General features: G+C 42.6%; 1 protein-coding gene across 1 annotated transcript in view; it reads left to right on the top strand.

Moving 5' to 3' along the window:
* The first annotated feature begins 445 nt into the window (after nucleotides 1–445).
* Nucleotides 446–13,882, top strand: part of mapk8ip1b (mitogen-activated protein kinase 8 interacting protein 1b) — a 34,234-nt gene continuing 20,797 nt past the window's right edge. The window contains exons 1-2 of the mRNA XM_026377828.1: nucleotides 446–602; nucleotides 8,457–8,568. Coding sequence (XP_026233613.1) covers nucleotides 526–602; nucleotides 8,457–8,568 — 189 coding nt within the window. The 5' untranslated portion in view covers nucleotides 446–525. The remainder of the gene's footprint in view (nucleotides 603–8,456; nucleotides 8,569–13,882) is intronic.

The raw sequence follows: 13,882 nt of genomic DNA on the forward strand, positions 1-13,882 counted from the left end.
CCTTGTTTGTTGTTTCTATATTGTTTCATCCGTTTTTCTTTTCCTTTTGTGTTTCATTTATTTATTTGTTTTTTTGTTTGGTTGGTTGGTTTTTCATCTGTTTTTCTTCCAGTTCATCGTCTCACCTCTGTGGGAGCTGCTGCTGCCTTCACTGTCGCCTCGTGAACTACAATGCAAGCAAAAGTGTAAAGTGTGTCTTTAAAAAAAAAAAAAAAAACATCAATGTCACTGTACTTTCAGGACATCGCTTTTCATTACAAATAATATAAAGAAAGTTGCTATAATCATAGATATACACATAACATCTTGTCCAATTCATTTTTGCGCTGTTCATCCGAGTTGACATTTTCCCCACGGCCCTCGAAGGCGGCACGGTATCGCAGCATCGCCGGCCCTCTCAGGTGTCGGTGTCTGTCGGTGTCTGTGTCTGTCGGTGTCTGTCTGTGTCTGTCGGTGTCGGTGTCTGTCGGTGTCTGTGTCCGGGCGGCTGCGCAGCGGCGTCGATGGAGCAGTGAACGCCGCGGCATGGCGGACAGAGAGAAGAGGAAGAGCAGCCCTCCGTCCGGCCGCAGCATCCAGGTGAACTCCCCGGCCAGCTTCAGGTAAGATCCCCGGCGGGAGGGAGGCTGGGTACGAGGGCCGCAAACCAAAACGACGGACGAGCCAGCGCCGCCGTGCGCAGGTTGGAGGTGCTGACGCTCGCTGATCGAGTCCGCTGCGGCCGCGTTTTGCGGATTGAAGTGGGAAATGTTTGTGTTTGGGCGTGTCTGCTCCCCCCGCTGCCCACTGAAAACCAGACGTCCCCAAACGCGTCGCTGATATAATAATAACCCATCTGAATACTGCACGAGTTGAAATGATGCGTCTCTTAACGCTGAAGCCTGATTTATTTGTGGTAAACGCAGCTCAGTGAATGATCGAGGTTTGGTGTCGCCTGCCACAAGCACATGACGTTTGTGATCATATTGATTCATAGTATTTCTGCAGCATATCAGTGTCCTATCACTGTAATAGGCCGTTAGATCAATTTGATAGAAGGGTTTACTGAGTCCTTTTTAGACAATATAAACTACTTAGATCATAACTGAATGGTTTTATTATTTAGTGGCCTTGAAGTTCTGGCCAAAAAATGGAAAATAAACTAAAGTTTAGTCAGTAATGACTAAATTGTTGTTGCAGAGCTGATGCAGGAACGGTTCAAATCAATATGTTCGAAAGTTGAGAAGAGTGAGGGATTAGTTTGCAGCTCAGTGTCTCCTTCACTGACAACACATGCTGTAGTAACACACGTGCATGAGGACAGGAGAGGACAGGACAGGACAGGAGAGGAGAGGCCGCGATTCTTCAGGGCCAACACTGAGGGGATGGGGGGCCTGTAATCCATGTTTCCAGAGAGACAGCATATACCCACCCTTCCTATATAAATAAAATGAAAATGTGCCATCAGGGGGAGAAAGACGAGCAGCAGAAACAACACAGTGGCAGTGAATTAAAGACACGTTCATTTAACTTAAATGTTTTTTTATCACCAACAGAATTCAGATCTTAAAGACGCCAAACAGTACAACCAGGGCTGCTCGCAGTAATCACAGCCATTAAGGTTAGAGATTAGCTGTAAGCCAAAGCCTTAATTAACCGATGAGCGTACAGTAGGTGTGTAAGTTCCATGGTAAATATAAGAGGTCATCATGAAACAGTTTGACAAGCAGCAAAATAAAACGAGGGCAGGTGTCAGAAGAAAACAACAGGCGACGGAGATCTCAGAGTTATCAGCCGACGTAAAGAAAAAGACAATGAAGACAATGACTGGTTTAAACCTCCACACGATTTCCTCATCACGTATTAAGACACAGGACTTTATTGATCGTTATGTCCGAGGTGCAGCTGACTGGAGAAAGTAATCCAAGATGACCCACAGCCTCGGGCTTGGCTCGGTCCCAGACAAGCCATATGTTGGCATGCACACTGTGGTCAAATCCTCCGAACCTCTCTCCCCAACCTGCTGCTGTCAGAGAACACATAGTCGATGAGCTGCTGTGGAGAAATTCGGTGGCTGAGATACAGGAAGAGAGCAGCTCTCGGTCTCCTCGAGCTTTTTTTTTTTTTTTTTTTCTTTTTGACCCCCTTTTCGTGCCGCCTAAAAATTTCATGACCCATCAGCGGAGAGTTCTCGTGCAGTCATGTGAGTTTGACGGTATTTCTGCAGTGTTTTCATCATCCACAACAACAAATAGGTTGGTTGAATCCAACCAAACATGGTTCTATTTTGTAGAACAGAAATATGCTTCAGTATTTAGGTGAATAAAGCCTCACGTGTGGATCTTGTCAGCTCATCCAGCAAACTCTGGTGATTTCTGTTAGGATAAGTGATTGCTTTGTTTTTTTTTTAATTAAGACACTGCTGATGTTTCAGCGTAAGTGTGGTTTTCCACAGAGCTGCTGTGCTTTGTTGATGCTTCGTTTGGCAGATGAAAACTGGGTCTTTAGATGTTGCATTGATTATTTGTTGAACTGTACCTTTAAAATGATTCTGCAGTGCAGCGGTGATCTGTGGCACAAGAGGGCGTAGCAGGAGATTCTTTCACATTAGCACCGTGTTTGTGCTTGTGTGTTCATGGGTGTGTGTGCAGGGCAGTGTGGATGTTATGACAATTATAGATAGTTTTCTTCTTATTATTTATTTTTTCCCGATTTAAAAGCCCAGGAAATAGCAGAGTATCAGCTGTCATCACTGTTCACTGTGTGCTAAGAGACGCCTGAATTACGTATGATTTAGTTTTTTATTGTTTTGTTTATGATTTTTTTGAGTTTAACTTTATACTTTAAAATGTACGAATCACTGAAGAATCAGAATGGAAGCACAAGAGCGTCCGTCTGGGACCTCTCCCCGTCTTTTTCACACGTTTATTTTTGTTCCTGTTTTTTTTGCTGCAGCTTCTAAACTGACGTGACTGCTGACATGATCTGCCGTGGCAGATGGGTTCACAGGGTGTGGGATATTAAAGGAACGTGAGCGAGAGAGAGAGAGAGAGAGAGAGAGATCGGGGAAGTTCTGCAGATTATAATTACGATGTGTTTGTTTCTCTCATTCCTTACATCTTTCATGGATTTTGATCTTTTCTGAGGAAAAAACAAAAAAACACAAATTTCATTGTTTTGGTTCTTAGTTTCTTTGTTTTATCTTCAGAGAGAGCGTAAGAGGGAGAAACAGAGGGATTTAAAATACCTTTGAATTTCCTCCAGAGCTGACAGAGTGGACAGTAATTGCTCTGGTTGCAGTTCCCCCCCCCCCCACACACTGATATTTACCGCTGTCACAGTTCTGCTGACAAAGCAGGTTCCACCTGATGGCACCTCCTCTCTGTTTATACAGCTCAGTCTCTCCCTCTCCCACTCTCTCTCTGTATTTATCCTGATGAGTGAACATTTAAACATTACGCACACTTATTTAATTTATTCTCATGTTGAAATGTTACCCCTAAACCAAACAAATGTAAGAGAAAACAAAGACAAACAGGAAGTTGATTGCTCTGTAAAGACTCACTTCCTGGTTCAACTTCAACCCAACACAAGAACCAAAGTTATCGTTGGGGCTTTTTCCTTTTTCCTCAATTCTAGCGTGAATTTTCTTTTAGTTTTCTGGTTGAATTTGCGTTAATTGTTGTGATCGCAACATTGCAGGTTCCTGAAGGGACTGGATTGTTGTTGAGATGACGGTCAATGAGGTATAATGGAGAGAAAGTAAAATGATGGGAAAATCTTGTGTGATCAGTGGGCCTTCAATAATTGAGCACCACAGTGTTTTACAGAGAGAGAGAGAGAGAGAGAGAGAGACATCCTGTGCTGACGTTTCTCCTGTTTGGATTTACCGTGGTGTCCGACGTTCAGCTAACACCACACTACGCCTGCAGTGGTGTAGTAAATCTGATGCACACAGCGTAAATTAGAGAGAGGGAGAGAGAGAGAAAGGGGGAGTAGGTTATATAACAATATAACACTACTCTCTGGCAGCTTCAGCTCCATGCTTTAAATACTCCCCTCCTCCTCCTCCTCCGGATGAGCGGTGGCAGCAGTAGCAGGGCTCTGAATCGGATGCCTCTCTCATCGACCCGGACGAGCTACACCCCTCCTCCTCTGCTCTGGCTCTTTTCTTCCTCACTCCTCCCTCTCTTCCTCCCTCCATCCTTCACTTCCTAACCCCCTTGCTCCTTCCTCTTCTCCTTCTCTCCTCTCCGCTGTGGATGCTCTCCTCACTTACGGCATGGACTCGGGCAGGGAAGGAGGAGAGGGATGGATGGAGGACCAGTGGGAGAAATGGTAGGGCACGTCTCCCGTGCTTCTGTGTGTGTTTATTTTACTGACATGCAGCAACATGGCTGTGTGTGACCTTGTGTATGTGTGTATTTGCTAACATACCTTCTTACTGCTATGTGTTGTCTCCTTGCATCGTAAAGCTCAGGACAGGCATGCCCTTCAAGGAGAGTGGATGCATCTGTCTGTGTGTATGTTTGTATTTTTAGAGAAGAGGTAAAGCGTGTGTCAAATCTTGAGAGGAGAACCCGAATCACACTTTCTGATGATGGCTTATGTGCATTATGACAGCGGTGCCCGTGTGAAAGAAGCGCTGTGTGGATGAACTTGTCGTCGGTTTGTTTTCATACAGCGGAGGATGGAGGGGGGTTGTTGAATCTGGATGGGACGGTCCTGATCCTTGTCCTAGTCCTGTCCTTGCAGGAGGGCGCAGCTAGGGAGTGTGCAACCTTGTAATCCCTCCGTGGGGAGTAAATGCATGTGAATGATTGCTGAGAGATGTGAGAAAAAGACACAGGCTAATGTGTGACCGAATCAGCATAACACAGATGCGAGTCCTGTGAGACTAACACAGCAAAACATGTGCAAGTGTAAGATGTCATGGAAAAATCTTAACATTTGCTAATACTGACAGCACCCTTCTGACACACGATGACCTATTTCCACTGCCAACATGACTTGTGGGTTTGCAGGGTCATTAAATCCATGTTAAAAATCTGGATAAACTAATCTGCTTTTCAGCGAAAATCTGTTAAAATCAAAAACCCTTCGTTTCTACTGAGGGTGGGAGTGATGTCTACAGGACTTTGTGTGGTACTGCTGTCAACATATGCAAGCAAACATTAAAGGTAAATACTACTCACAGTCGTCGTGGCACGAGGTCATGCTGTCCTTCATTATCACAAGCAGAGATGTGGGCCGAGGAGGCACAACGGTGCCAGTCTGCTGCCCTGTCACCCCCGCAGTCAGAACGAGGAGCAAACCCCAAATCTTTAGTAACACAAAGTGACACGTTTATCCTGTGGTGCTGCTACGCTCTGATGTGACAGCGAGAAATTAACAGATAACACAAAATGTAAGGAAATCACCAATGGCAACATGAACAAACCACTTCTAGAATATATCTTAAAATAGATGATTAGGAGTAGTAATGCAAATGATTCGGTGCCTCTTGCTTTTAGCTGATGATGACACAGTAGATGTTTCACAGGAGTCTCTGCCCTGCACGGCCCAGCCTGTCTGCTGTGTCAGCCTGCATTGATCACTGAGGGTGTAGTGAGCATGTCTGAGATGATGACAGCGTGTAGTACAGTCCCAGGGGGGGCCTGAGAGGATGTTTATACTTCTGGATTTGGTATTCATCCCTTTCCAAGTGGAGTGGTATTTTTATTTTTTATATATATTTTCTGTATTTTCATACAGTTTGAGTGTGAAACCGTTGGACGTGGACACTACAGCTGAGGTCAGATGTGGCCCAAAACGGCCCCTCTGTTATTTTGTACACGACATCTTTGATATAATGCAGTCTTGATGTCTTAATGTGTGACGGTGTAATTTGCTCCTTATTATACACTCTGTTGGTTTTCTGCATCGCCCCATACCCACAATTCACTGCAGCAAAGAGGTCACCCTGTCCTGCCCAGGTGGTTTATCTTCCGGCACTTGATTTTCTCCCCATCCCTCCGTTCATTTTTGTCCCAATGACTCTGTCCCTCGTCTCACTGTCCGCCCCCTTTTCCCTGTGGGTTTAAACTATGGCATTACAGAATTTCTTCTCACTCTTCTTCAGCTCTGCTCCTCTTTTTGCCCTTGTTAAGACCTAGTTATAGGGTCAATTCAGGGTCAAAATAACGTGACATACTTAATAAATTGTTTATTGGTTGCGGTTGGTTTGACTTTTCTTTACTCCCTGGTCTCTTCTTTCTCATCCTTTACCCTTCTCCTCCTTCCTGTAAGTGAAGCTGATAACAGAGAAAAGGACAGAATCAATATGCTTCTGTCCCTTTTCTCAAGCATCTAACTGTATTGAAATAAATTACATTTATCTCAAACTGATAAGCACAGGTTTTTTTTTTTCTTTCTTCTTTTGTAATTCTAAAGAAGAACAGCGTCCCCAGACAGAAGGCTGTCCATGCACTTTGCTTGAGACAGGAACAAAAGTTGTATGCTGCTCTGTGCTGGTCATGTTTAGTGGTTAAACACAGTTGTAGGGGAGTAGATAGCTTGAGTCACAATAATTGTCATTGTCTGCTTGTAAAAATTTGAAAATTAAAATAAAGAACTCCTTTAACTATTAAGCCCTGCATGGTAAGACAAATATAAAAGGTTACTGATGCTTCACCTCTGCCAGCTGGAGTATAGTGATGGTGGATAATTGGATTCCACTGGGCATCTCTTTTTCCCCTCTGTTACTGTCTTTATGTCAGGTGTACACACATCCACAGTGTTTCCCATCTGAGGTCCTGTACTCCCCATCAGGACTGGACATGAATATACTCCCTCTCCACTGTCCTGTCTTTCTGCGTCTGCTTTTCCATCTTTTACGGTAGTCCTTTCCAACTATGTCCTTTGGGTGCTCATTATAGAGGTAAACAGATGCTTCTATCCAGGCTACTTAACTCCCACATCCATCCTCTGACACGTGACTGCTGCAGTCGCAGCTGTGTGCAGAGGGCGATGCTAGGATTTTATCTGATTCAGCTGGTTTCTTAGCCCTGACTACTGTAACATCCCTACTGATGTTAATCTCTGTTAGCGTGTTAATGGGGAATTCCATTTTGTATTAGCATTGAGCTAATAGGCAAGCTTTCATTGTCATTTGACTAGGATGGGAAATATTGTTGTCAATATTAAAATGTGATGTCAAGTAAAAAAACAAAATCCCAAATTAAAAATTATACTTTAAATAAATTTCAGTAGTTTGATAGTTGATCTTTTTAGGGGGGTTGAAAGGCCAGACAGGTGTGCTAAACCCCCCCCTAAAAAGAGTCTAGAACCGCCCGTGGCTGTGTGTACATTTGCAGAAGGAGACATTAGCATCATGCAGTAACAGGGGGATCCAGGTTCACCAGGTCTCTCTGACAGCTTGCTGTTATGTTCCTTGTGATCACTGTCATCTTTTCTTTTCCTCCCTCTAATAACATTTTCCTGCTGTGCCTGTGTCTGTTACGCCCAGGAGGCTCCTGAGTAAAGAGATAACGGGCAGGCATAATTATAGATGGGGGGGAAAAGTGAGGCATTGTTTACTGGAAGCTAAATTGAATCCTGCCACAGACAACAGGACAGTGCATTCCCTGCCCTGGCACTGGAATGATGTCCAGAAGCGGTGCAGGAGCTACTGTATGTTCTTCTCTAAGTTAGGTTTTCTGGACACCTGTCCACCACAATATTACCCAAACATATGCTGTGGTGGATCAGTGTAGTTTGAATAACTTCTGCAGTTCTTGTCATGCTGTTATTTGGAATAGACAACAACACCTGGAACATGGAAATCCTGTATGTCATTGATTTACAAGTTACAATAAACTCACAGCTTGACTTGCCAACTGTGATGCATTTTCTTTCCCGTCCACCACCCCCTTTTATTCAGGCTTTTCATCTCTGTGCTGTAGCTTTATTCAAGCTGCTGATGTTTAATCAGCAGCCAAATGCACAGTCTGCTTCCTGCCACATTCCCTCCACCTGCTGTATATCCGTTGTTGGTGATGTTGTTGTCTTTGCCATTAGTCAGGGAAATAACAAAGGTTCTTGCTTGTGATAAGAACTTGCTGCTGGTGATTTCGTTTTAATTTGTTTTTGGTGATACTTGATAATCTTGCCTTGCTTTTACAATCAGTGGATGAGGATATAAACTGAGCCACAACATTATATTCACCTGGTGGATTTAATGCAGTGATGGACACTATCGACAGGTGTCGTTATGCTCACTTTTATGTTGATGGTTATGTGACCCACGTTCACGTGTTTATGTGCCACTTGGTTTGGATTTTGGCTTTAGAGTTGCCACTATATCCGGCAGATAATTCGGTCAACGAAAGATTTTGAGATGTTCTGTGGCTGCAGATGAGTAAAAAAAAGGGATTAACATTTATTTTTTTCCTCATCCCCTTCTCACCCATCTCTCCCTAATCCTTCCCTTCTACCAGGTTGACCCACGATATCAGCCTAGATGAATTTGAAGACGATGACCTGTCGGAGATTACAGAAATCACAGACGAATGTGGGATGAGTCTCAACTGTAATGGCCCTGATATAAAGGTAAGCTGTCTCCACAGGGAGCTGCTTCTCTTGGGATTTGATGAAATAAGCATTTACATTCTCATAACCAAGTCTTCCTAATGACCAGGTCCTAAAGTAGGCTAAATATTGTCTTAGAGAAGGAAATCACTCCACCATACTGTTAGCATTCATCCCACTACAGTAAGTCAGAGCAGTGTATCAACATTTCTAAGAGATAATTCTGATGCTGATTTACACTGAGCTAATTATAAGATATCATTTAAATAAAATGTAAGTGAGGCAGTGATGATTTGGCTCAGTCACAAACAACAAGTTTGGTCATAATAATTGTGTAAAAGGGGAGGCGTTGATGATGTTCATGTGTGTCCCTGGCACTGTTTCAGTCATCAACTCCAGGGACACACATGAACATCATTCCCCGGTGTAACGTCAAAGATGCTTATGTGAAAAATTGGTACTTTGCTTTAGTCATATTCTGAAGTAGAATTATTTTAATCTTCATTTTAAATTACCAGCTTCTTAAAATTACCTGCTGTTCTGACAGACAGACTAGAAGAGAGTTCAGTAAGAAGTTGAGGGGTTCAACATCTGCATCGGCTTTCCAATGAGTGCGTCTGAGGCATGGAAACAATTCATGTCCCCATTCCAACCTATATTAATAAACACATTATGATCTGCCAACAAAATGTATCTTTGAAATAGATAAAAAAACATAACAAACCAAAAATGGTATGTAATATCCATTCTTAATGCTCAAGACAATTTGAGACAATGGAGAGACACTCCTCTAGTTTTGTCCTAAAGAAGCGCAGCTGAAGAAAGCAGAGGATACAGACACCACATTAGGCACTAGGTAAAAACCTACTGGCTGATTGCATGTACAGCAATTGCTCTGCTGCATCTTGGGTATCATAGCATAGAGGCATAGAGATGAGTGGGTTATGATTAAAACTGGAGCAAGTATGAGAGAGGGAGAGAGAGAGAGAGAGAGAGAGAGAGAGAGAGATTGGGGAAGAGGAGGAAAATAAGCAGAGGTAAATTTATTGTTCTGTCAGATCTCTCTGGCTCTTTTCCCAGTGAAACCATCATCACCTCCTCCTCCTCCATTCAGCTCTGCTATAGTAACCAAGGCAACAGGAGGTCCCAGGGTCTTCTTTTCAGGATCATATATACGAGAGATTATTTTCTTGCGTGACTCGTATTTGATACTATTAGTAAGGCAGTGACCTGACTGAAGAGGAACCTGCCCCGATATTGTGGAGCTCAGGGAATATTTATAGTTTGGAAAGCCTGTTCTCCCTCTACGCCTTTTCTTGTCTTCCCATCCAAGGAGCTAATTATAGCCCCCATTATCGAATGTGTGAGCTCTCTGCTGGAGGTGTGTGTGTGTGTGTGTGTGTAGGACAGTGATGACTCATCCCTTTGCAGGGGTCTCACAAATATCAGAATGGAGCCTTGATTGGCAAAGTAATCCTGTCTGTATGACAAATCTGTGAGAACTTCAGACGAGCGAGGTGGTGCTTTGAACCTAACATACTGTGGCGCTGCTCTATGGAAAACTTTTTTGCTAGTTGTTATTTGTTAGTTTTTTCTTTTTCACTATGAATGACTAAACTTTTTGTGCTTATTTTTTAATCCTGACTCAGGAGTGAGTAGAAATTATGTTTATTGTTGCAGTATCTGGGTAGAAATCCACAGCTTCATGAAATCCTGCTGCCCATTATTAAACAGCAAACAACATTTCCAGTCCAGGCAAAAAAAAAGAAAATCTACTTGACATGAACACAGGCATTTTATCCAGTTTAGTGCTACTGAGGAACTCGTAAATTTGTGAGGATTATTATTTTCAGATTTTTTATTCTGCTTTTCACCTCTTGTCCCCCATTTGAAATTCAGGCTTACAGATTGTTTAGAGATGTAATGCCTGTGTCAAACAGACAGGCCAATTCTTTTCTGCTTCAGTGTCTTATTTCAGCTGTCATTACAGACCTTTGAGACACAGCTTCATCTCTAAGCCATCTATTTAAAAGTGCACAGTGTTCGATGGAGGCCTGCTTAAACATTTATGATGAGTAGGTGGTGCAGCTGCAGAAGATTGGGTGGGAAAGGGGTTGTGAACTGTGAGCACTTTGAGCAGAGCCCTCACTGTATGTACACACGAACACACGAGAGAGCGGTGACCTCATCAGTGAGCTCATCATCCCAGGGGAGTTACAGGATGCATCTTGTCTCATCAATAATGGACAGTCACATAGAAGGAGCATCACAGACGGGCGTGTGTGTGTGTGTGTGTGTGTGCGTGTGTGTCAGTGAGGGTTTATAGGGATGGGTCAGAGATGTGTCCAAATTAGTGCACATCAATTTGAAACAACTATTACGGGTCAGTTGCGGTTAAATTCACATTAGCATTTTCAGATTGAATTGAAATTGTTATTGCACAAAATATATCTAAATATAGAGTCTATTTATACATAATTCTACTAAATATATTTAAATATAAAGTCTATTTATACATAATTCTACTAAATATATTTAAATATAGAGTCTATTTATACATAATTCTACTAAATATATTTAAATATAGAGTCTATTTATACATAATTAGATAAATATATCTAAAGACACCTCAACAATATAATAAACTAATTCAAAAAATTCAACAGGTGCAAATTCAGTCTGGTTTCAGGTTTCTGTGAAGAGAACATCTCTAACTAGACATTTTAATTTTCACACAGTTACGGTACAGTTATATCTGGAAAGGCTAATTCCTGAACCATGAGGTTCATATGAGAGATTGAGAAATCTCCATACATGTGTGCAGGGGTGAATGTATGTGATCAGAAATCATTAGTTGTGTTCAGGTCTATAACAAAGTCACATGTCAGCCAAATAAAATGGACAATTACTTTAACTGATAGAAAAACCATTCACATCTGATGTACTACACAAAAATTCTGTCTAGAGGTCTGTTGTCACAGTGTGTTAGAGAGAAACTGAGCAAATGCAAAGTGTAAAATCAAATGTTTGATTTGTTTAAATCATTAATAGATGATTCATTTATTTTAAAACACTTTAGTGATAAAGTCTATCAATAAATATCAACAATGTAGAACCGATCGTATTAATCCTAAGAGGAACAGAAAATATACAGAGAAAGTGAGACAAGCAGAGAGAGAAATGTCTTCCTTTTTGTTCAGTTCCCTTTAGCAGAAGATATCTTACCAAAATGCCTCACAGTATTTTCTAGAGTTCTAACAAGAACAATATCGTCTGCAAAGGATGATAAAATAGAGTTTACAGCGCAGTTGGGTAGAAACAAACTATCAATACAGGAGACTTTGCATGAAAAAGGTTCTATGGACAGGGCGGACTGCATCCCTGAGAGGTAGCAGCACTGTCTGATGCCCCTGTCTGACTTTAAGGAGCACTCAACCTACCATTGATCTTCTGCACTCTCTCATTATCTGGGTACAGAACCTCGATCAAAGCAATGAGACCAAACCTCTCTAGAGTTTAGCAGAGGTATTGGTGTTCAACAAGGGAAATTAGATCAAAGTCTAGAGAGTTCCAAAATAATTCAAATCACATTATCAGTGATGAACCTACTGGGCACACAGTAGGTCTGATCTCTGTGGATCACCTCTCGTAGCCGATTGGCCAGAGCTTTAGACAGGATCTTATAGTCTGTGCACAGCCGTGAGACAGGATGCCAGTTTTTAACATTTTGCAGGTCTCCTTTCTTTAGCAGAGAGAGTCGTGTTAACTTCCTCAGATGCCACGGAAAGTTTTAAAACAGTCTTCAGTCTGCGTGTACTCGCTGCTGTAAAGGTCCCTGTAGAACTCTACAGCCCGCTGCATGATGTCAGCAGGCTCCTTCTCTCTCCTGTACAAACTGCAGACTGTTTCTTCTCTGGCTTTTTTCTTTTTTTGTTATGTTTTGTTTTGTTTTGTTTTTTTCTTTTCCAGTCAAAGCAAAACCTGAATAACTGGACCAGGACTGGACCAGGGCCCCCTGTGTTCTGGTGCCCAGTAAGCTGGCAGGAGTTGCTCGTTTTGATTTAATGACTTCAATATGCCTTCTATTTCCTGTGGGCTTGACTAGGCATTGTACTCGCACAATATCAGTCTCTAGATCTTTGATGGGTTCGGTAGCGTCCCTTGTGACATTGAGAGTGCACCGCAGACAAAACAGTTTAATCTCCACCATCCCACAGTCCCATCACGGTCTAAGACTTGTGGAGTCAGACTTTCTGGTTTTAAAATACTTCCAAAAGAACTAAAACGTTCATCAAGCAGCAGTGAGTTATGAAAGTGCCAGAATGCGCTCCTAACTTTTTATTAAAAATGGTAAATTAGAGACATTAAGAAGTTCTTGACTCAGTTTGAACACTAGTTTCTTCACTCTGTAGAACTCTTTATCAGTTTTAGCCCCCTCTGCTCCTCATCTGACCACAGACTCCACAACCACTTCAGTTTTTACACCCTTCCTGTTTTTTGTACAGGATAGAAACAGTTACCTCGGTCGACACTGCAGGCACTTGATAATCAGACATGTACCATGAGGAGAATCCTCACTGACGTCAGACTCGGCAACCTTCAGATTCCTCAGGTTTCTCCCTTTCACCGTTTTTCACAGCCCTTGATTTTTCCTGAGAGCTGCCCACGTAAGCTTAGTTTTTCCTTTTCTATTCCTGCATCGTGTTCGGCTACAACACTTTCAGTTTTTAGCTTTTCAGCACCCTACACCTTTAATTCCCTCTACGCTTCTGCGACTGCTGTATTATCAGCAGCATCAGTTGTCCTGTCCGTCCACCCCCACCCCTGTCTTCACCCACTTCTTGCTGTTCTCCTTTACCCTCATCCACAGCTGCCCTCAGCTTTTCAGGACAGGCCCTGATGAGATGCCCTTCTTTCCCACAACCAAAACACTTCATGGTCTCAGAAGTGACAAATAAAACATAATCAAAATCATTAACCATTAACTTGAGCCCGAGATTGAGCTCTTCCTGTTTGTTGTTCAGCCACAAATACACCTGACGTCTGTGGGAGACAATGCGACGCAGCTCTGGATGTTTACAGCCGAGGGTGACTTTGTTGGTGAAACTGTTTGACTAATGAACACAGACACACTGACCAACGAACCACCCACTGTATTTACACACCGCACCATACTATAGAACTTCAAAAACCACCACCGTGGGAACAGCAAAAAAGTACAGAGAGAAAAAGGTGGGGGTGGGGGTGGAGTGAGAGCTGAGACATAGTGAGGAACAGTGAGAGTCGGTGAGAGACAGCGAGGGTCCAGCACACGAGAGGAGAAGGATAACTATTT

Source organism: Anabas testudineus, chromosome 3, assembly GCF_900324465.2.
Source record: "Anabas testudineus chromosome 3, fAnaTes1.2, whole genome shotgun sequence".
NCBI lineage: Eukaryota > Metazoa > Chordata > Actinopteri > Anabantiformes > Anabantidae > Anabas > Anabas testudineus.